The 23,298-nt window shown below is 48.0% G+C and overlaps 1 protein-coding gene across 2 annotated transcripts in view; it reads left to right on the top strand.

Moving 5' to 3' along the window:
* ARMC1 (armadillo repeat containing 1) overlaps window positions 1-23,298 on the top strand; it is a 515,376-nt gene that overhangs the window by 344,887 nt on the left and 147,191 nt on the right. For both annotated transcript variants that reach the window (XM_069621117.1, XM_069621116.1), the window contains exons 5-6: window positions 13,822-13,938; window positions 14,029-14,103. In XM_069621117.1, coding sequence (XP_069477218.1) covers window positions 13,822-13,938; window positions 14,029-14,103 — 192 coding nt within the window. The remainder of the gene's footprint in view (window positions 1-13,821; window positions 13,939-14,028; window positions 14,104-23,298) is intronic.

The raw sequence follows: 23,298 nt of genomic DNA, 5'->3' as shown, positions 1-23,298 counted from the left end.
TTCCCCTTTAAATTTAGATGCACGGGGGCATGGCCTTTGGAGCATGCGCTCACCTGACTGGGCGCACTGGCAAGACTCATCACTCCTCTTTTCCTTGTCGACTGGAGAGGACCGCTATCACCAGCGCACATGGGTTATGCCTCCGGCCTTGTAATTCCATGCACTCGTCCCCAGGGATATTTTCCTTTTTCCCTTTAATACACAGCAATTAGAGTTAATGCTCTGTCCTCTGGTGCCATGCTCCTCCCTGGTGCATGTTGACGACAACAGCAGGTTTCAGCAGGAGTCCGGCCTGCGAGGGTTCCTTCCCTACGTCAGATGCTCACGCTCTCTGCCTCCCTTGGCCCCAACCACAGCTGGGATGGCTGTTCTGCGTGCGACACACTGACCCCGCGCTCTTTGAAAAACTGCTTAGCCAGGTAGAGGGAGCTGTTCGAAAGATCACCACCGAAAACATGAAGGCATATGTAAGGAGGAAGACGTGCCAAAGGTAGGTGCCCCGTTCTCCTCTGCACCTCGCAAGGGCGACTCCTTCCCTGGGAAGCGTCCAAGCGAAAGGGGTCTTGCAGGTCCTAAGACCAGTAAGGGGAGAGAGGCTCCAAGAGCTACCGACCAACAGGCTGAGGCGTCAGATCCTCCCGGGCCCACCGCTGAGGGGCTGCAAGGCTCCAGTACCGGGGATTTCCCAAGGGGCTCTGCTTGTACACCAGGCTTGCTCCAGAGGGGGCGCCTATACGCAGCACTACCAGTGTTATGGCTGAGGGCACTCCGTCTCCCAGGGCTCTACCTGAGGTGCAGGGAAGGTCTGAGCCTTTGCTCTCAAGCAGGCAGAGACTGGTCCCAACTCGTCCGGCACCACACAGCAGGCACGTGGCACAGGGCATGACAAAATGGCCACCCAGCCAGACAAAATGGTGCATCTGAGCCTCCCCACTCCTTGGCTAAAAACAGCTGGGTGTAAAGCCGCATTCCACGCAGCCTATGAATAAGCGCCTAGACGCCAAGTGTCGGAAGGCGGAAGGGGACTCGCTCTTACTATCGGTGCACCCCCAACCTCATTTCTCGGTTATAGCTGCGACCTCCATGTACTCTAAGCTGCAGACCTCTTAATCGCCCCCTACATCAGCCTTCCTAATGGAGGCCTATGACAAAAAGATCTACTCTAATGCTACGCTCCATCTGCGCCAGGCCAATGCGGACGCCATGTTGGCAGTGGTGAACCAAAAGCTATGGCGGGTTGATGGGAGACTTCCTCTCTGAGCTCCCCGCACATAAACGAGATTCAAGGCAGGTTTTTGCAGAGGCGAAGATAGTGGCCCAGAATATCATGGAGTCTACATTGGCACACATTGACACTGCGGGCAGAGCTATTTGTGTCGCCATCGAGATGAGCACAGCTTGGCTCAAAGTAACCAAGTTAAATCCTGGCATGCAGGAACGCATTCTCGACCTGCCGTTTGAGGGGGGCGGAGGTGCTTATTTCACTCAACTACTGACAAGGAGCTGAATGGAAAGATAAATGGCCCCCACACAGCTAAGTCATTATCTATCTTGACTAAGTCTGTGCCCAAGACCTACAGCCAAGGTCACCCATTCTGACAGGTCGTACCTTCGGTGGCTTCAGGGGTATTCAGGAGCGCCGCTCTAGGCAGTCGGAAAGGTCGTCCAGCCAGCACAGATGCAAGCAGCACAAGACTTCACACAAGGGGTTCTTCCACTCCCCCACCCAGGCACCAGACTGAGAGAGAAAGAAACAGTGACCGTGCCATCCAGATCCACAGTTCTCCAGGTGGGGGTTTGGGGAGGCAGGCTTGTACTTCACATTCATTCCTGGCGGGCAAGATTCACTGACCAATGGATTCTAAGTGGTTTCCTCTGGCTTCAACCTGCTGATACCTCCAGTTCCTCTTTCCTCCCCTCCACTCCCACGGATTGGGACTGCAACTCTTCTGGCAGAGATCCGCTTGCTCATGGCGAGTCAGGCGGTGGAGGTGGTTCGTTTCACAGCGAGGCATGGGATCTATTCCTGTATCTTCGCCATACAGAAAAACAACCAGGCTGGTTTGAGAGTTGTACTAGACCTTTCATCCTTTAACCTTCCCCTAGAAGTACCAATACAACCAATGCCCTGGAAGTAAACTACCTTCCCAGCCGGGACCGCTAAAACTATTTACCGATTGAGTGTACTCACCATTAAATTGGTGAGTATTGATTGATTTGACAATTAAAATTATACAAAAAATGACCGTGGAGTGGGACCCAACGCTTAAGCGACTGGTTCCCACACAAGGATATGCTATATCTGACTAAAGACATGTTTTATGTAATTTGTTGTTGGAATGCAGATTCAAGCTTTTCGGATCACAATAGTGGACCACATTGTATCAAGCCTTTAACAATGTTTGGTCAACACTAAAGAACACGGGTCTGTTACTTTACTCATTCAGCAAAAATGATTTACTATTGAAAAAAATCGCTGTTAGTATATCTAATTAGATATTAAAACACAAATGTGTATTTATTGCAGAACTCCTAATCCACTCTGTAACTGATGAAGTGCTATGCCCGAAACGCGTTGTCCCATAATAGTGTACTCCATTGTCATGAAATTATGTTGACATTCATTCAGATAGGATACAAAAGTTTTTTTTTACTTTTTGGGTTGAAATTGTCAAACAACAATTTGCTGTATGTAATTATTCACTACTAAGCAATGTATATATGTTTTCACTTGAATGTGTACGCATGGTTGAATGTCATGAATGTATTTTGGATTTAACCATTATAAACTTGAAAAATTCCTTTGACATAAAAATTCTTTTTTGATCTAAAACTTTAATTAAATCACATATGTAATTGAACTTGAGGACATCGTACCACTATCTATTTAATTTATTTACTGACTTTTGTCAGCCTATAGTGTGCCCTGTTGTTGTCCCCCATGGTTTGGAGGACCTTTCATTTTGCAATTTCACATTAGTCTTATCGCCGAGACTCGCACAGGAGCACCTGAATATATGATTAAATTATGAAATAATCACTGACGAACATACTTACTACATTTGAGTGTTACCGGTATAATACCCAATGTTTGCACCTCTTCTCCTCCACTCTGTAGGCTGTCAATCGACATATGGGAGTGGGCACTGTCGAACAACATTTATCAGCAGTCCACCTCCCGGGGGAATCAACTTGGAGGCAGACGGACTCAGAAGGCTTGGGGTAGATAACGAGTGGCAGTTGAACGAGGATGTCCTGAGGGGGATCTTCAACATGTGGGGCCACCCTCGGGTAGACCTATTTGCCACCATGAGTAACAGGAGATGCCACCAGTTTGCGTCCTGGATGGGCCAAGGCAGGTGCTCTCTGTGGGACGCGTTGCAGGTTAAGTGGAAGGACACAAATGCATACTTCTCCAGCATGGGGTCTGGCATGGATTCACATGCTCATGAATATTCCCCGTCGTCAGGCTGGGAATCCTCGGTAAAGAAAAAACCAGTATCAGTTTCGTTTCTGATCTGTCTTTCGTAGTAATAACCAATCACTGGTCTCTGCGTCATACTGACCACAGCCAATGACTGCCCTCTACCTAAGCACCGCCTCTGGCAGCCATCTTCAGATTTTTACCGCACGTTCATGTGTTGGGATCCTCGTGCTATTGCTCTCGAGCGTTAGTGCTATTTTTTCACGTTTTTTCTCAAAAAACTTCGTTTTTTTCGGTCAAAAGAGCCTCAAGCTCCACCGACTCTCCATCCGATCAACGGGGACCCGTGTCGGATTCGTCTGCGCCCCTCAAGGGTGACGTTTTCGTCGAGCTACGCTTTTGGAGGACTCCAGAAGTTTCTCAGGCCCGGACATAGCCCAGGAGAAGGGAAGCTCGACGCCCGGAAAGCTGTTCAGGATCTGCCCTGGATGCCAGCTCCAGAACGTCTTTAAGGAGGACGAACACTTCTTTTGTCTCTACTGCTTACATGAGGACAAGACGCACGTGGAGAAGGACTGTGCGTTTTGCGGCAACATGTCGGAGCGGACCATGAGGGACCGCCATCAACGTCTCGCCAACTGGCTGGAAGGGAAGAGCCCGTCAGGCGAGAAGAAGAGGAAGAAATCCGAGCGGGCTTCTAAGACCTTTGAGGACGCCCCGGCGACGGGGGTCCAACACAAGGCCAAGCACCGCGAGTCCGCTGGCACCGGGAGCGCCGAACGGTCGGGCTCTACGGGCGCCAGGCAGGGCGCATCCTCCCCGGCACCTTCAGCCACGAGCCAACGCTCTGGGTCGGGTAAGAGGAAGGGCGAGCACCCGGCGAAGCTCCTGGAGAGGCCCCGGTCGAGCTCGAAGGCCCCATCGGAGGGGGAGCGAGGCAGTGTCCCCCCCCCTCAAGGATAAGGCGGTGAGCGCACCTAAGGTGGTGAAGGCCTTAATCCATCCGGCCAAGCCCTCTATCGATACTGTCGCGGCGGCCCTGGCTCAGCCTGTGGAGGGTACACCAGTGGTGGCGACCTCGGGGCTCAGAGTCTCCCTGCCACCTCGGAGGGAGTCCTCTTTTGTGCCCATCGATAGGACCCCCGTGAAATCCCCGGCGGGGAAGAAAAAGGGGGGGGCAGGGCGTCGTCGTAGATTCGGCCTCAACCTCGGAGGAAGAGCTGATCGAGGTCTTAAGCCACGGCCTTGGCGTGGAAGAAGACCGGCCCGTCGGGATGGATCCCGACGCAGGTGACGACGACATCGTCGAGGGTGCCGACGGGGCCCCTGATCGCCCGTCGGATTCCCCTCTGCCAGCGCCGCAAGACAACTCGGCGGCCATTTTGTTGGCTATACAGTCCTTATGCTCAGAGATAAGGACGAGACTACCGTTGCCGACGGAGGAACCTCTCCCGTCGGGGGATCCTGAACCGGGACCTTCTGGTGTTCCCCCGCCCAAGAAAAGAAGGATTCACCCTCCACCTCCTTTTCAACCGTCGCGCCCCGTCCAGCCCTCCTCCCCGTCCACCCGAGGGGATGATACGGGGACTGACACGGCAGCGACGGGTACGGACGACGAGGTATATGACGAGGATCTACCGTCGTCACCTCCCACCAGGGCTTCTCCGCCCGACGAGATTGGATCGTTCCACTCCATGATCGCCAGGGCATCCGAGCTTTTCCAACTCTGCCCTGAGGAGAAGAAAAAGGAAGGATTCCTTTATCAACGGCGCGAGGCCAAGAGGAAGACGGTCCTCGCGGTGCCTCTACTGGACGACATTTGGGATGAGGGCCTCGCCCTCCTCAAGAACCCTTCCACGACGCCAGCTAGAAGAGACCGGTACGAGAAGAAGTACCGGGTCCCGGACGCGGCCCCCCTGTGCCTCCGGGCGCAGCCTACCCCGGACTCCGTCGTCTCCGCGGCGGCCAGGAAGAAAGCGGGGGGGGGTGCGGCCTCCACATCGACTTCCCCACCGGACGGCGAGGGAAAGAAATTGGACGCTATGGGACGCAGGGTCATCTCGTCTGCAGCGACGACGATTAAAGCGGCCAACGCCTTGGCTATCGTGGCCCGCTACGACAGGGAGCTATGGTACAAACTGGCTCCCCTGCTGGACTTCCTACCGGACGACAAGAGGGCAGATGCCCTGGAGATCCTACAGGAAGGTGAGGTGGCGTCGGACCACGCCATCACTATTGCGACGGACATCGCCGACACTGGGTTCCGCCAGTTGGGCAACGGCGTGTGCCTTAGGCGGCGTGGATGGCTCAAGGCTACAGACTTCCGTCAAGACGTACAGACCAGAGTCCTGGACATGCCGTTCGATGGGAACAACCTGTTTGGGAAAACAGTGGACGATTCCCTTCAGGCCATTAAAGCGGACACTGAGACGGCCCGGGCCCTTGGGGTTCTGCAGCAACGACGGACGCCCTTTCGGAGCAGCGGAGGCAAGGGCGCCTCCAAAGGTTCCGGCGGCGGTTTCTCCACCTACCGTCAAGCGGCCCGCTCGTCGTCTCAGGAGGCCTACAGAGGACGAGGCAAGTCTGGCGGACCCCGCCGTCGTCGCCAAGGAGGTCAAGGCGGCAAAGCCTCGTCGAAACAGGATTGAACCGGCCGTGGGGTCGGGCCCCCACCGAAGCACCCCGGTGGGAGGCCGGCTGGCGAGCTTCGTCAGCGTGTGGAAGTCCATCTCCACCGACCGTTGGGTGCTGGACGCCTAAGCCTGGGGCCACGTGCTCAAGTTTCAAAGAAGGTGCCCGCGCGTCCCCCCCGTGGCCAGGAAAGAGCTTCACGTCCCTCAGCTTCTCCTGGAGGTAAAGGCGATGCTCAGGAAGGGCGCCATCGAACTCGTCCCAAAGAGGCTTCGGGGCTCCGGAGTTTACTCGAGATACTTCCTCGTGAAGAAGAAGACGGGAGGATGGCGCCCCATCTTAGACCTGCGACGTCTGAACAAGTTCATCAAGGCGCAGAAGTTCCGGATGGTCACCCTCCAGCACGTCCTGGGGCAGCTGGAGGAAGGAGACTTCCTGTCGTCGTTGGATTTGGAGGATGCCTACTTCCATATTCCCATCCTAAAGGGGCACCGAAAATTCCTCAGGTTTGTGGTCCAAGGGCGTCACTACCAGTTCAAAGCCCTCCCCTTCGGACTACGGTGGGCACCCAGGGTATTCACCAAGTGCCTTGCACCGGTGGCGGCGCAGCTGCGCCGCGAGGGATCCACGTCTACCCCTACCTGGACGACTGGCTCATCCGAGCCAAGACGAGGGAGCTCGCCGTGGAGCACACGGCAAGGACCGTCCAACTTCTCACGGACCTGGGATTCTCCGTGAACTACGCCAAGTCCCACCTGGTACCCGCGCAAAACGCACTGTTTCTGGGAGCAAAGCTCGACACAGTGTCCCTTCTGGCCTCCCCGTCGGAGGAAAGGACCAGGTCCATCCTGGGCAAGGTACAGCGGATGTTTGTTTCCGACGCGGCCAAGGTGTGGTCCATCAAGTCCCTCCTCGGAATGATGTCTTCTTGCATCTACCTCATTCCCATGTGCAGGCTCCGGATGCGCCCGTTGCAGGAGTTCCTGGACGCGCGCTGGATCCAAACGACGGGCGGCTTCGAGGAGAGGATCACACTCGACGAGAGTTTCCGCCGAGCGGTCCGGTGGTGGGGCAACCGCGCGCATCTGACGGCGGGCATGGACTTCCAGACCCCAGACCACCAGGAGACAGTGACCACGGATGCCTCCCTGGAAGGGTGGGGAGCGCACACCGAAAACCTGCACGCGAGAGGCCTTTGTCTCCCGACGGAGAAGTCCCTCCATATCAACGTCCTGGAGCTCCGTGCAGTGTTCTGGGCCCTCAGGTCCTTCCTTCCGTCCCTCAAGGGCAAGGTGGTGAGGATCTTCACCGACAACACCACCACCATGTTTTACATCAGGAAACAGGGCGGAACCAGGTCCCCAGCGCTGTCCAAGGAGGCGCAGGACCTGTGGCATTGGGCCGTCGCCCAAAGGATGTTTCTGGTGCCGTTTCATCTGGCAGGGATAAAAAACACCATCGCCGACTCACTCAGCAGGGAGCTGCGCTCGTGCCACGAGTGGGAACTACGGCAGGATCTAGTGGATCGCCTCTTCCGACGGTGGGGCACACCCCAGATCGACCTGTTCGCGACGGCGACGAACTCCAAGTGCCGGAGGTTCGCCAGCAGGTTTCCCCAGGCGAGGAGCATGGGCTATGCTTTCTCGTTCCCCTGGGAGGGCCTGTTCCTCTACGCGTTCCCTCCTTTGCCACTGCTAATCCGGCTCGTCAACCAGCTCAAGAGGTCACGGTGCAGGATGATCCTCGTCGCACCTGCGTGGCCGAGGCAGATATGGTTCCCGGACCTTCTGGACTTGTCCGCGTCCCCGCCAATCAAGCTGCCGGTGGACGCGGATCTACTCTCCAGGGAAGGAGGCGCCATCCTCCACCACGACCCGAAATCGCTGAACTTGCAGCCCTGGCTCCTGCAGCGTTAGAGTTTGGAGGATACGACATACCGGCCGACTGCAGAGAGGTTCTTGCAAAGGCCAGGGCGTCCTCAACTCTTAAATGCTATTGACACGAATGGAAGAGGTTATCTGTCTGGTGCCACGCACAGAAGATTAACCCTCTACGGATTACGGCTCCCCAGATACTGCCGTACCTTCTGACGCTGGCCAAGGCTGGACTGGCGCACGCGTCCATCAAGATTCATCTTGCTGCGATCTCCCGATACACCAGAACCACGGGGCGGACGTCTTTGTGGTCTCATCGTCTGGTGAAAGAATTCATGAAGGGACTGTTCAGATTGTTCCCGCCGGTGTGGGAGCTCAACGTGGTGCTGACCAAGCTCATGGGACCTCCGTTCGAGCCTCTGCACTCGGCTCCGTTGAAGTTCTTGTCGTGGAAAACAGCGTTTCTTGTGGCCATCACCTCCGCACGAAGAGTGGGAGAGATCCAGGCCCTTTCCTGCAAGCCCCCGTACTTAACTTTCCACGACACAAGGGTAGTGCTCAGGACGCACCCCTCCTTCATGCCCAAGGTGCCGTCGGGCTTCCACCTCAACGAACCCTTGGTGTTTTTCTTCGTCGCCGGCTGAAAGGACTTTGCACTCGCTGGATGTGGCTAGAGCGCTGAAGTTTTACGTGGACCGCACGAAGTGTTTTCGGAAGACGTCACAACTTTTTGTGAACTTTGGACCTGTCAATCAGGGGAAGGCTCTTTCAAAGGCCTCCATTTCCAGATGGCTCTCCGGCTGTATCATGTACTGTCATCGGTTGGCAAACCGACCGCTGCCTGGCCGTCCGAGAGCCCATTCCACCAGAGCGATTGCAGCTACCACGGCGTTCCTATCTGGTGTGCCCATGCTAGACATCTGCAGGGCTGCTACGTGGAGATAGACGCACACCTTCACGAGATTCTACTGCGTCGATCGGGATTCCAGGGAGGAGTCCTGGGTCGGCCAAGCAGTGCTGTGCAATCTGTTCGCCTAAGGTGAGCCTGGTGAGGAGGTAAGAATTGCTTAATGTTGAGTTTGATGTAATGCTTAATGTTGAGCCTTTGCCACCTCCCGTGGTTGTGCATGTGTGTACTGCTATGTATTCTTTATTCATGAGCATGTGAATCCATGCCAGACCCCATGCTGGAGAAGGAACAAGTTACTTACCTGTAACTGTTGTTCTCCAGCATGGGTCTGGCATGGATTCACATGCGAACCCTCCCGCCTACCCCTCTGCGGCTCTTCACTTGGTCATACTGCCACTTCACGTGCTACCAAATCTTAAGATGGCTGCCAGAGGCGGGGCTTAGGTAGAGGGCAGTCATTGGCTGTGGTCAGTATGACGCAGAGATCAGTGATTGGTTACTACTACGAAAGACAGATCAGAAACGAAACTGATACTGATTTTTTCCTTACCGAGGATTCCCAGCCTGACGACGGGGAATATTCATGAGCATGTGAATCCATGCCAGACCCATGCTGGAGAACAACAGTTACAGGTAAGTAACTTGTTTCTTAGCGCAAGTATAGATCCTGGTGGAAACCCAGGGAGGAAGCAAAGCAGATTTGGGCCAATATTAACATAAAAAGAAGCATCTCGTATAGTGCACTTGTCCAGTACCCTATGGTTTCAGACAAAATATCCCAGTAAAGCTTTCCTTATGTAGGTTGCAATACAGGATCCAATCTCGCTGGGACTTGAATCCCAGACCCACGATTATCCAGATGACTTAATGTGACTGAGAAGGCAATTGGAGGGCTTAGGAACCCAACAAAAGAGATCCGGTTGTCACTGAGGAAAGGGGGGCAGCTGCAGGGATGTAGTTTAGGGGTCGCAACTGCGACATCTGAAGTCTTTTTTTTTAATGTTTATTTTAATTTTCTTTTTTTTATTGCTGCTCCTGGGCTGTGGCCAGCAGCATGTGGCTTTGTTTCTGGAGTGGCTGGTGTTCTGGTCGCAATAGCCGGTAAGCTAGCTTGGTGGGTAGAGCGCTCATTACTGGAATGTGTGTGATTTGCAGGTTCGACTCCTGTCAAGGTTTACTCAGCCTTTCTTCCTACTGAGGTTGATAAATGAGTACCAACAAAGGTTGGGTGATATTGTATGTATATTTGTTCTATATGAAGCGCTTAAGCATAAGTTGTATATAATACATTATTATCATTTGGCCTTGGACGTGTACTTGCATTCACAGTAATTTGGTGATATGGGCCTACGCACACTGATATTAAAGATGCATATGGTGATCGATTCTTGTATGCAATGCATATCACTTTACAGTGATACCGTAACCATATTTTTCATAGTGTACTTAGAAACAATGCTATGTGATGCCACTTACTGTTTTGTCAAGGGGTGAAAAGTTGTGTTCCATTGCTTCCAGGTGGGGTCCGATGACATCACTTCCTGTGATGTCATAAGAGGTCAAGGGTCGTGTGGTGCCACTTCACTACCCCTGGCATTTTGGTGAAATGACGTCCCTGGGCAGCTAGCCCGCAGAAAGTGGTCCCACGATGTGGCATCAGTGGAGATGACTTAGAAAGGCCTAGACGAAGAGCAGAGTCTGGTAGTGGTTGCCCTACCAACCTTCTGGATAATGGACGCTTCCTACCGAAAGGAGTACGATCCAGGCAGTAAAATGGCCCATAAACTGTCCCAGCACACGTACCAGCCAGTTAGGACATGGTGGGGAAAGATGACAGCCTAGTAGCAATAAGAGGAAATGTGACCTCTGGGAAGGACACAGGAACCAGCCAGTGTGACAAAACCTGGTCCTAAAATTGCAGCAGCTTTTTCATAGCAAAATCCTCTAGGAGGTAAGTAAACCTACTGAGCACCAGCAGATTTCTAGCAGAGTTGAGGAAGGGGCATGGTGTTCCCTAGTTCTACCCAATCACTCTCTGGCTTGTCTAATCCAGCTCTCCCATCTGATAAGAGCAGCCACACAAAGGTTTTAGCAACCAGGTTTTAGGGAGCCTTCCCCCACACCCCCGAAGCAGTTTCTTGTGCACCCTCTTCTCAAGAAAACATCAGCCGACCCCTCCTGCCTGGCTAACTATCACCCGATCTCCATCATTCCTTTCCTGGGCAAACTCCTGGAAAAGATGGCCATCTCCCAGCTTAATCTTCACACTGAATCTGTTGCTTGTCTCCAAGACCATGAGTCTGGCTTCAGGGCAGCCAGATGCACAGGAACTGTTCGCTTAACATCCATGAAGACCTGCGCTCTATCCTTGATTCTAATCCCCCCCCTCTGTCCTCATCTTACTCAATCTCTCTTCTGCCTTTGACACAGTCAACCATGCCATCCTGCTCAAACGTTTCCATGATAACCTGGGTATCACCAATCAGGCCCTGGCCTGGCTGACCTCGTTCCTCTCTGATCGAACCTCCCAGGTCCAACTAGCGTCCTTCCTTTCCTCTATCTCACTCTCTACTTGTGGTGTTCCCCAGGGGTCTAACCTCTCTTTGGCTGTTCAACCAATACCGGGCACCTCTCGCCCACTGCATTGCCGCTCTTTGCTCCAACTTTCAGTGCTATGCGGATGATGCTAAGCTCGTTTTCAGGCTCCCCTCTGCCACCTCTTCTCCTTCTCTCATCTCTGTCTGCTCTCCAGGAGTGGTGTGCTGCCAACAATCTCTGCCTTAATGTCGGTAAGACAGAGATTCTCGTCATCGGCACACCTGCACCATCCTTTCCTGTCACACTGGCCGGCCTCCCTTGGCCCTCTTCCTGCCCCCACCTGTGAGGCTAAGAACCTCGGGGTCATCTTCGACTCCACACTCTCCTTCTCTCCTCACATCTCTGATGTCTCTTTGAAGTCAAACTACCAACTGCACTTCCTCAGATGTATTCTCCCTTTCCTCTCCTTCCCCCAGAAGCTCACTGTCTCTAGAGCTCTGGTTCTCTCTAGGCTGGACTACTGTAACAGTGTCTTTCTAAATCTGCCTGCTTCTACTCTCCACCCTCTGCAGCTCATCCAGAACACGACTCCAAGACTTGTCCTTGGCCTCAAGCCCAGGTATATTATCTGGCCAGCACTGAAATCTCTGCATTATCTCCCAGTGGCTGCAAGGATTAAGTTCAAGACCCTCTGCATTGTCCACAAGATCTTCTGGGGCTTGGGTCCTCAATACCTCCAACTCTCTTCGTAAATACCTTCCTACTTGAGCTCTTCGCTCCTCCCCCTCCCTTAGGGTCATTCGGTTCTCCAAACAACGAGTTGGGTGGTAGATCTTTCTTTGGCTGGGGTCTACCTCTGGAACAGCCTCCCTGCCTCTGAAACTTGAGGAGAACCATCTCCGGTTCCAGGAGCACCTCAAGACCTTCCTCTTTGCTTCTGCCTTCTATCTTCCTCGCCCCTGCTGATTTCCTGTCTGATACTGCACTGGTCACCTGGCTACCCTCTGATTACGGGCCCAGGTCCCTGCATGCCCAGTTGCACACCTACACTGCCTCCCGGCAACCCTTGCACTTGGGTCTGTAACCCAAGAGTCCCCCCCCCTGCACTTTTGGACACCTGCTGTCTGCACTTAACCTTGCACCTGCCACCTGCTGGCCGCACTTATTGTTTTTATCACATGTACAGTACTGCCCCCTCCCCCTGGCACTTTCCCCTCCCTGCACTTCCGTGATCTCAATTTCACTTGGCCTAGTAAGATCGTTGTCTCTGTCCTCCCTCTGTTCCCCCTTCCTTGCCTCATTGCACCTTGAAACGCTTGTGTGTAGGCGCGTTACAAATGCCATATCATATATCAACCAGCCGATCATATTGGCCTAAAAAATACCAAACACTCATGTTCACTTTCCGTTTTTGTATTGGCCTGGCCAGGGACCCGTCCAAACCACATAACGGTGCAGTGCTGGGCTCAGTGAGGTCATATATGCTCAGCTGCCTTTTTTGGCCTGCCTCATGACACTGGTTGGATCTCATATGATTAAACTCGGGATCTTTTTTTTAAACTTTATTTTTTATAGCCCTCTGTTTTTATTGATGCTTAATTTGCTAAGCATTACAGACTTGCTTCTTTCTGGTAATCTTCCTTTAATCTGTACCTTTGCATTTGAACATGAAAATTAATTACATTATGTGCTCAGACTCAGATTTACGGTGATATGGCACTATGCAAAAGACAACTGGAATCTTGTATTCATAAATTTACAAACTGATAAACTTAAACTTTTTCCAGATTGATGTTCATATTTAAGCTGCTTTCTTACTTTACACAGTTTGGTGCCCAATAATAATCGGGGGTATAGAACGGCGAGTGTAGCTGGCTTTGTTTTATATGGCAAGGCCATTCCTCTTCATTTCCCTTGAGCTCCCGAAAACCTTCGTAAAAATGTTCTCAAGACCAGTTGTGCAGCAGTTCAATCGAGCTGAAATTGTGCCGTCTGTGTTAAACTGCTGCTTTAAGTTAACTTGCATGGCGGTAACTGCCAGCACTGATAGCTGAAGGATACAACAGCTGCTTTGATGAGTTTAGTCAGTACGGGCACAAGGTGTCTGATAAATAGCAACTTACACACTTAAACGCTCATCAATGAGCACTTCAGTCAGTCATAGCTTAACCAAGGGGGACTGTTTGGCTTATCATATGGCACAAAGCATTCTTGACTTTCAGCACTTTTTCTTCTGATTATTTCCACTTCGGTCCATCCTGCACCATTTTAAAATGTAAGCAGAAATATATCCTTGCTTTTTGCTCTACATAATTCAAGTGAGTTAATGAACAAACTTATGGAATTGAAGAAAACCCTATTTTGTCGCATGAATTTTATTTGAATACAAATATATATTTTGTGTATTTTAATCGCATTTTATTTGCTTTATATTTAATTCTTAGTCTCGTCGCAGCCTATGCGAAGATGCCTTGCTGAAAATAAAAGGGGTCATTAGTTTTACCTTTCAAATGGCCATCCAGAGATGTGTGGTACGCATTCGGTCAGATTTGAAAGCCGAGGTAAGGGATTATGTGCACAGGTGTTGTATCTGTTCACGTTATGTGCAGTAATGACATAAACTAAATTTGGATTTCATTTACTAATATTAGGCTTTAGCGACTGCAATCGCCTCAACCAAAGTAATGAAAGCGCAGCAAGTTGTGAAAGGTGATAGTGGAGAAGAGGTAAGTGTTGAAACTATGTGCATGTTTTATTAAGCAACCGTAGCTGTCATGTCTTTAAACTGTTAACTGATATTTGTCCCTTATCTCCTTGCAATACCTACTAGCTGATAAAATGTCTTGCACAAGCGGTCCATGCTGTCCTTAAGTCTTTGTTACTTGTGTCCCTTCCACATACATTTGATTGCCTGCACCCTTTTTGCTTGTCTCCTGGTTAGAACCTTGAATTCGTTTCTCTGCTCTTAACCCCCTTTGCAATATGGCAGGTGATCTTTTACTCACCTGTTCTGTGTCTCCTACGTTTCCCAGGGAAATGTCTGCTTTTGTGGCTGCACATTTGCACCGTGATTTGCACCAAATTTGCGGCAGGAGCGGCGGCCTGGTCCCGAAAGGGTGCTTTTGTAAATTTGGTGGAAATCCGTCTAGTATTTTTGTTTTTTAAAACGACTAAAACGTAGGTCCCAAAAAATTAGTTATAGCTAGGTCTGCTGCGCAGACACTCTTCCCTGTTCTGTCCGCAGACATGACTCCGATTGGCTTAGAGGGCAACGTGGTGCCACCGGACATCGGACGTGCCCACTGATTGGATGGTGAAAAGCGTAAAGTGCGTCAGATTTTTGGAAACGCTTGCCATCTTGGCTTCGTGGCCGGTGTCCGCAGACATCGCAGTAAAAACATATTAAAAAACACAACATTGCACTTGTCAAACTTGTCTAATAATCTCTGGGGAGGTGAGGGGTGATGAGGATGAAATATGGCTGCAAGAAGCAAAAAAACGTTTTTTTTGCTGTTCATGTCCACGAACAGTTTGGATGTTAGCGAACAGTCCTAAGAAGTACGGGGACACTTCAGATGTTTGGGGGCAGTTTTTGGATGGCATATAACTTTGGCACCAGTCAATGAAACTGCATGAAATTTTGCAATTATATTCCTGACCTGATTCCAAATGAGTTTGGTGGGATTCTGTCAAGAGGGGGCAGAATTAGAGGGGGGGGTCCCAAAATAGTGTAAAGGCTTATAAATGTGGTGCCATTTGACAAATCTACACCAAGGTTTGCAAAAAGATTATAGATCTAGATATAAATGTTTTCGTAAAGTCTGAATGGATTTTGTCAAGTGGGGGCTAGGTTATATGACGATTGTATGTGCATACATTTGACACTTTTGAAAAAATAAAACATGGGTGGATTTCCAGCAAACCTGTGTAAGGAGCATTGGCAAGGAACTGAAAGCATGGTTTTGCAAATGTGCCTGTGTATTATTTTTTGACAAGTGTCATAATGTAGGTAAAAAAAATAGTGATATATCTTTGGTGACTGAGGTGGGTAGCCTGTGGCCATGGGCAGTGGCCAGATTGTCTGGGTCATGGAATAAGGTCATGATCGGACAATCTGGCTACTGGCCATGACCACGAGGGACAACACATGGGGTTAAAGCGGCCATGTTCACCTGGGACTGGCTTTGTGGTAAAGTTATTCGAAATTGGGATAGATTTGAAAGGGAAGAAAAATGTGCTCGTGGTAATAAGGTCATAGGGTTCTCTTTTTGCCTTCTACAAGCTTCCATGGAAAGCGAAGAGGGGCCCTGTATGGAACCCCGCCTTCCCTTTCCATGGTGGCCATCTTGGAAAAGTATTTTCTATGTGGCGTCCCAGTGTAGAAAGAAAAAGCCTTTATTTTTTTTAGCACCCTGGTTTCCCGCTTTGGGAACCTAGTGTGCTAATGGCATTCATCCCCCATTACAGGGGCTGGAATGGGGGGGGGGGATAATGGTCCAGAGACCTTGTTATCCATCCTTGCTTAACTTGGGCTGATGACTTGGGCTGCCGGGCCGGTATCCCCCGCTCCAGTCGCTGGAATGGAGGATGAACGCCACAATATTCCCATTAGCATAACACAAAATGCAAATGAAAATCTTGGAAAATCTTATTGAGGCTATGTACTTTATGAGAAATATAAAGTAGATGGAGTCTTAAGTTTATATATTTTTTACATCTATTTTTTTTAACTGTGAAAGGTGGTTCCTAAAGGATCATTTCATTTGTTGTTTTTGGAGGTATATATTTTTTTTTTTGGCAGGATAGCTAAGAACGAAAGGTGGGGAGGAAATGAGGAAATGAGGGAAGAAGAACCAAACACTAATAAGGAGGGGTTGGTGGACAGGGGAAAATGTTGCGCATGTTTTATTTGCAGTGTTTCTCATGCTCCTTGAGTACAGCATTGGTGGTGGCTCTTGGGGAGGAGGGATGGCATTAGCTGATGCCATTTTAAGATAAATAGCAGTTTTGCTAAAAGCATGTACTGTGTACTAGATTGTTAATGGATAATGAGTAGGAATAGGTGTTGGAGCTATGCAAGGGAAATTTTGAAGTTGAAAGTTCCTAGATCAGTAGAAAATGCAGCTCCGAACTGTCCCCGAAGCACGGATCTTATCGTGAAGTGCGGACGGGTTCTCGGACATGTCATCATGCCGCACGCCAGTGTATGATCATGTGGCACTCTCAGGTAGGTCCGCAATGATGTCAGATGTTCGGAGACGTCTACGGATGCAAAACTAGTTGAAATAGTTGCAAAGAGTGTATAGAAGGTGGGAAATGGCAAACTTTTAAGGTGACACTGTAAAGTGGACACAAATATTGCAAAATTGGCTAAGTATGATAGTAAGTTGTAGGAAAATAGCACGCACTGGTAAAAACCCATCAAATTCACTGAAAATATGTTATGGGGACGTTATGGTTAAGTTGCACTAATAAAAACCTATGAAATTCAATAAAAAACGTTGTTAAAGGGACGTTATGGTTACAAGTAAAACCGAAACCCCCCCCCTGAAATTCGCCAGTTATGGTAAGCTAAGCAACCATAACTCGAGCCACTACCGTGCACTGCTAAGACTAACACCCAGGACATCAAAGATGACATCACAAATATCACTGATGACATCACTTGTGAAATACATTTTGATAAAGTCCCTACAAGGAGTTGTTTATATTGTTGGTAACAGGATGTCAGGGGTGATACGGAGACCTATCGTAAACTATTTAATCTATTAAAGAATGTACTCCTCTAAAATCATTGTATTGGAGTGGTGTTAATACAGAAACCTAATCATCTATAAAAACAGGCAATGACTGCAGCATGCACCATAGAAGTTCACTATTTATAATCTTGTAATTTTGGATAGTACAATATTGAATGCTACCTTATCAGATTTTTGAGTAATGTTAACGTGTAGTAACTAGCTAACAATTCAAGATGTACAACACTTGTGCTGGTACAAACAATACATAGGAATAACCACAATGCATACAAATCAGATGCACATTCAGGGAAACTAAAGTAAGGAAGAAAGAAACAGCATCATCAGAAAATGTTAATAACATTAAAGTTTATCTTCATGTATACAAATTAATTGTGTGTTTGAGCCCTGTTCATTTCCCCATGTATGTGCACCATGAGCTGAGACCAAACCCTTATGGAAAGTACTTAAAGAACAAATGACAAGGTTAACGTCTAGATATATCGCACCGCTTTCCATTTTAATATTCTGTCAGTAAACAAAACTACCTGGCCTATGTATGTCAGTGGACCAAAACAAGTGGGCCAGATATGTGATGTCATCAGTGACATTTGTGATGTCATCTTTGATGTTTTGGGTGGTAGTCTTAGCAGTACACGGTGGTGGTGCGAGTTATGGTTGCTTAGCTTACCATAACTGGCGAATGTTAGGGGTTTTTCGGTTTTACTTGTAACCATAACGTCCCTTTAACAAAGGTTTTTCATTGAATTGCGTAGGTTTTTATCAGTGCAACTTAACCATAATGTCCCCTTAACAAAGTTTTTTCATTGAATTTAAAGAAAGTTGACTCTGGCTTCAGTTTCATTTTTTGTATCACATAACCACAGCTGCTTTGCTTGAGAGATGCTCGACTCAAGACTATTTTATACTGTTTGTCCATAAGTATTCACTGTAGGATTGCCCTGAAAATATTGAATTCGCGAAACAGTCCTCTCCCAAGTGTGCCTATGTAATACATTCCCTTCCCTATATATGCATTGTATGTCTGTTTTTCCACATATGCAAGTTAGGCAGTTGTATCCCCATTGTAGAATTCCTTCATGCCTCGCTCTTGTGTTTTGTGCAGCTGAACATTAGTGTGGGCTCTGTTTAATGTACATTCTGATTTCCCGACAGACAAACTTCCACTGTCTGATTGCCGAAACACTTTTCTACCTTTGCCCATGCTCCCTTTACATAGAGACTTGAGGGTCCTGTGACCCAGGCAGTAGTTTTCCTAGCGACGAAAACCTCTCTTGATTGATGGTTTGGACTTCGGGTAACATTTTGAAGTGGGTCTGTTTTACTCAATTTTGCAATTTGGGAGTAGATTTGTTTGGGGAGTATAAATGTAATTCCCATTCCCGATGGAGGTATTTATTCAGCAAGTAAATATGTACTTCAACTTTGATACCGAATTGTTATTCTTTTATAAAACCTCTTTGGACGTAGCAATTCATACAAATTAAAAGATATACTTTTACCATTAAGTTCCTTTTCAGATCCTTTTTATTTTACTGCTGTGCTTGTACAACCCATCTGAATAGAATTGTGGTATGGGGGGCGCATCCCTCCTTTCAATGTATTTTTGTATGGGGAGTATACTTATCCTCTTTCTTTTTGTTGGGAGAAATTACAGTTGCCTGCTTTTATGGAGTAATCTGCTAAGCCTCGTATCTATTGGGCTGTCTGCAGTGCTCCTCAGACCCTGCTCTGGCCTCCAAGCTCTATGCTAATTTTTACATGCACTTTCTTGACTGTTTTCTTTGCTTTGGACCTTCACCTTTGTGTGCACCCATTATTTTTGTAGAGGTGTTGGAACTTTGTGACTCTTTCACCAGGACATCCTTGCACTCATATAGTGAAAGATGTACATGGACTGTGCTCCACAGACTGATGCTGGCTGCATGGGACACTGGTTTATCATTTATCAATAAATCCTGTTTGTATTTGGCCTCGTTTTGAAAAACATTCTAAAGACCTAGTTCCTTCTTTAATTTAAAATGTTACCTCATTCTCTAATTACTTGCTGGAAATCAAAGACAACTGGAAATAATGGCACTTCAAAATGTACTTTGTGATGTTATGCTCCATGTTAGGGCTTCACTCATTACCATTATTGTTATGAAGTACATATGCTGTATATCAACATATATTTTACAGGGGTGGGTACCATTTATGCCCATATAGTTTATCACGTCTCGTTGAACACTGTCACGTCCTGCATTTCACTTCCTCTATCGATTACTATTGTCTTTTCTCATTACTACTTACTTTATGTAGAGCTTCAAACCTACTTTTCTTGGACTCTGCGTGCACTCTTAACTTAACTCTGCATGTTGGTTTCTTAGTGTGTTAATAATTTTGTATAAACATTATTGCACTTTTTTTCCAAGATTCCACCTGTGTTTTCTTTGTAGCAAACCACTTAATTGTAGCAATTCATCAGGGTTGAAACATGGAGCAGATTGATGGTAACAAGTAACCATTTCCAGTTCATCCAATGCATTTTAGAAGCCTTTGCTTAAAGTTCAACCATATTTTATCTGACTTGGCTTTACTAACATTTTTTCCTCTGATAGCATGTAAATAGGTTTTATTAATCCTTGCCTGGGTCCTGTTTGGGAAATCCATTATTCTCTGGAGAGATCAGTTAGGGACATTTGCTTAATATCTACTTTGTAGATATGAAGTAGGAGGAACAGCTCTTGATAAGTCCCATTTCCCCTAGAGAGCATTCGGAGTACAATGCATCAGTCACACCATGTTTCCATGTTTTCGATGACAACAGTTGTGGGCTTTGATTTCGTTGTCGATTGCGTGGTACTCTTGGTCATGTTTAATTGAATAAAATATACTAAATTATAAGCAATGCCTAGTACTGGAATACGGTTTCCCCAGTGACATGGTCATTTGGGAACCTGCGACAATGGCACTCAATTTTACTACTGAAATTCCGTAAAGTAAAGCATAGTCACCAGACATGTGTAACTTTTGTTGTGTATGATCTTATCTTTTCCATGCATTTGGGCCGCTATTCCGTCCTTATGCTAACTGTACATTTGGTTTATTGTGCTGCTAGCATGCTGCATATAGAATTTGGGAAACTGCCTCCCTAGTCCAAGAGAATTTCCCTTATTGTGGCCCAAATGAGGGCCTTCCCACACAAAGATGTGGGAGGGCAGTTAGCCCGTACTCGCAACATGACAGATTTCATAGGTGTCCATTTGTTGTATACCTGCATGAAAAAAACAGGAGTACAACAATGTGCACTTGCGAGATGTAAGAGTACTGCACAGCAGAGATCTTACCTATGCCCTGTGCCCCTCCTCCACCTCGTCAGTGCTGCAAACCTCACTTTTACACCTTTGTTTAAGGTACTGCCTCATTTAAAATGAAGCAAAAATTCATACGTGGGCCTTAGAGATCACGAGATCATGTTGAGGCACTTTAAAAGTTTCAGTATTATGGACAGGAACACATATTTCTATCAAGAAGAAAAATAAGGCAGGTTTACAGATGTTTACTCAGAGTAAATATTCAAATGCACCACAAAGCTTTTCCTTCCTTTCCTCCAAAGTCTTGATGGAAAATGTGATGGTCTATGCACACTAATCATTTCCAGTGATGTAATTTCCCCCTTTCAGGCTGTCTCTATGTTCTACTGTTCCTTTGCGGTTATGTAAATTAATTTGACTTCTCTGCTCTTGGCAACCCTCTTAAGGACTGTCTGGGTCAGCCAAGTTCACAAAGCTTTTGTTGTGTCTTGTCTTTCCCTGCACCTGCCCTGTATGCATGGAATGCTAGGAGGGAATGACATGGAATGCTGTGTGTGAGAATGTTGCCTCCTGTGTGCCCTGTGTGCATGGAATGTTAGGAGTGGCTGAGAGAGGATGCCGGTGGATGTCTGTACATGTAACCTACCTGATGTGGCCTAAAGGTATTTCTGTACGCAGTACCTTGAGCTGGAACTCAGTATGGATGTATCCTGTTCCTACACTGGTGTCAGTGTCCTGCTTGGCCAGGAACCCAACTCATCAATAGTGACGAGGATGCTGGCTGTGCTGAGGGGACAGCACCAGGAGAGGGACATTCACCGCCCCCTAAACAGAAGATCTTCTCTCGAGGTAGGAGCACTGCGGGCTGCAGTGAGGCCAGTGAGGGCCAGCAATTGATGTGAGGAGGCAGCACCAGGTCATGGGTGCCTATTCGGTCTCAATGCATTAAGTAAAACAGTAAGGGAGGTTTATTTTAATGTGTTTAGTGAACTGTGATAACTGTCTAGAATGTGTTCTGCATTGTCTGGTTGTTATGATGGGCAGCCAGTGAGTTTTAGTTGGAATGGTTAACGTTGTATTTGGGGGCTGAGTTTTGTTTATGGTATGATTAGTGTGTGGTGTACTGTGTGTTTGGAGATCCACTCTCCCTTTGTGTTTTGGGAGATCCGGTCTCCGTGCCCTCTGGGGTAACCCTGTATGTTGTAGTGGAGAGGTGTTTGGGATATCAGTCTTAGTGCCCCCTGGGGCACTCTTGGCATGTTTGTGTGGCATGGTTGTGGGGGGTAGGGAGGGTCAGTTCTCCATGCCTTCCGGGGCACACCTTGCATGCTAGTATGGGATGGTTTTTGCCTCAGTCGTGTGGTTTGGTGCTGGAAGTTTGAAGTTGTTTGGATGTGGTATCCTTTTGTTCAGTGGCTGGTGTCTATCCCTTAGTGGTATAGGAAAGGGAGTGGCATATTATGGTGCAGATTGTCACACTAGTTGAGGACGGCTACAAGGTTTGTGTGGGTGTTTTGGGAGGATTTATTTTGGAAGTTAAGGGATGTGCATGTGTTATGTATGTCTCTTGCTTCTTGGGTGTATCTTGGTTTGTTTAAGGGGGAAGATGTGTTGTGTCTGGTCTTTCTCTGCACCTGTCCTGTGTGCATGGAATGTTAGGAGTGACTGACATGGAATGTTGTGTGAGAATGTTATGTTCTGTATAGTTCTGTGACGGTCTGTTGAGAGGATGGGTTGACTGCGAGAGGATGCTGGTGGATGTCTGTCTGTTACCTGATGTGACCTAAATGCATTCCTGTACCCTGAACCCACAGCTGGGCTCAATAAAGATGTATCCTGTTCATACAGTGGTATCAGTGTCATGCTTGGCCAAAAACCGAACTCAACACGTTTCCTCTATGAAGCCCCCATAGTTTATGCATGTGCACATTGCATCTTTTACAGTCGGTGTTAATTCACATGCGGAAAAGGTTTTGTGATTTGGCCCCAGCGTGTACAGCTTTCATTTGACAGCTAGTGAGTGCAGATTGTCTTAAGTTATGAATTATTTTCATAGTCGCACATTCTCCATTCAAATAAATGCCATAATTTCGCAGTTACGTAAAAGTAGATGAATTGCTCATGGAGTGTGGTGAGCATGAAATGCACTGCATACTGGACTCTTGCAAATACATGCGACAATAGATGTTTTGATGATCAGTGTGATGCATACAGCTGGTGTAACCATGCACTCCAAGTTACAACTGTGATCGCTTTAAATATGTTAGGTATGTTGAAATGGCAATTCTTTGATTCATCAATTTTAGCACATATTTTTGGGGTGCTTGCATAGGATGTTCGGTTTGGTATTTATGCAAACTTCATGTAAGAGTTTGAAATATACACAAAAACTCACCATGTTTCATTGTAAAATTTGAATCCATAGAGTGGTGACTGTGACACCTGCCCTTTTGATCAAACGCATACGTCATTTATCGTTTGTATTGACAACCACTCGCATATTTATTATCATGGATGAAATGATTAAATGTTTTTCTTTGTCATCCATCATGGAAAGTATTGTTTACTATTTCCCACACGTCAGCAGTTTCATTACAACCAGCACCTGTATCGAAGCTTGCCACCCTCTCTGCCCGGAGGACCCCAGAGCCGATCTATGGGATACCCCGCCCATCTCCTCACCTAGCCCACCTTCATCAACCAAAACATGATCAATATGATGGACCAAGACTTTAAATAATAAGCTGCCATTGTGGTCAGCGAAGATAGCGAGCTCACTAGCCGTGATGGGGAGAAAAACTGCAAGGGAGCTCGGTCCGCGTTTTGACCGATTACGTGATCTCACCAGTTATTCTCTGCATGCATG

Source organism: Ambystoma mexicanum, chromosome 5q, assembly GCF_040938575.1.
Source record: "Ambystoma mexicanum isolate Mex_15411 chromosome 5q, UKY_AmexF1_1, whole genome shotgun sequence".
Taxonomy (NCBI): Eukaryota; Metazoa; Chordata; class Amphibia; order Caudata; family Ambystomatidae; genus Ambystoma; species Ambystoma mexicanum.
The sequence above is the reverse complement of the archived record's forward strand: the minus strand, read 5'-3'. Positions and strand labels throughout refer to the sequence as shown.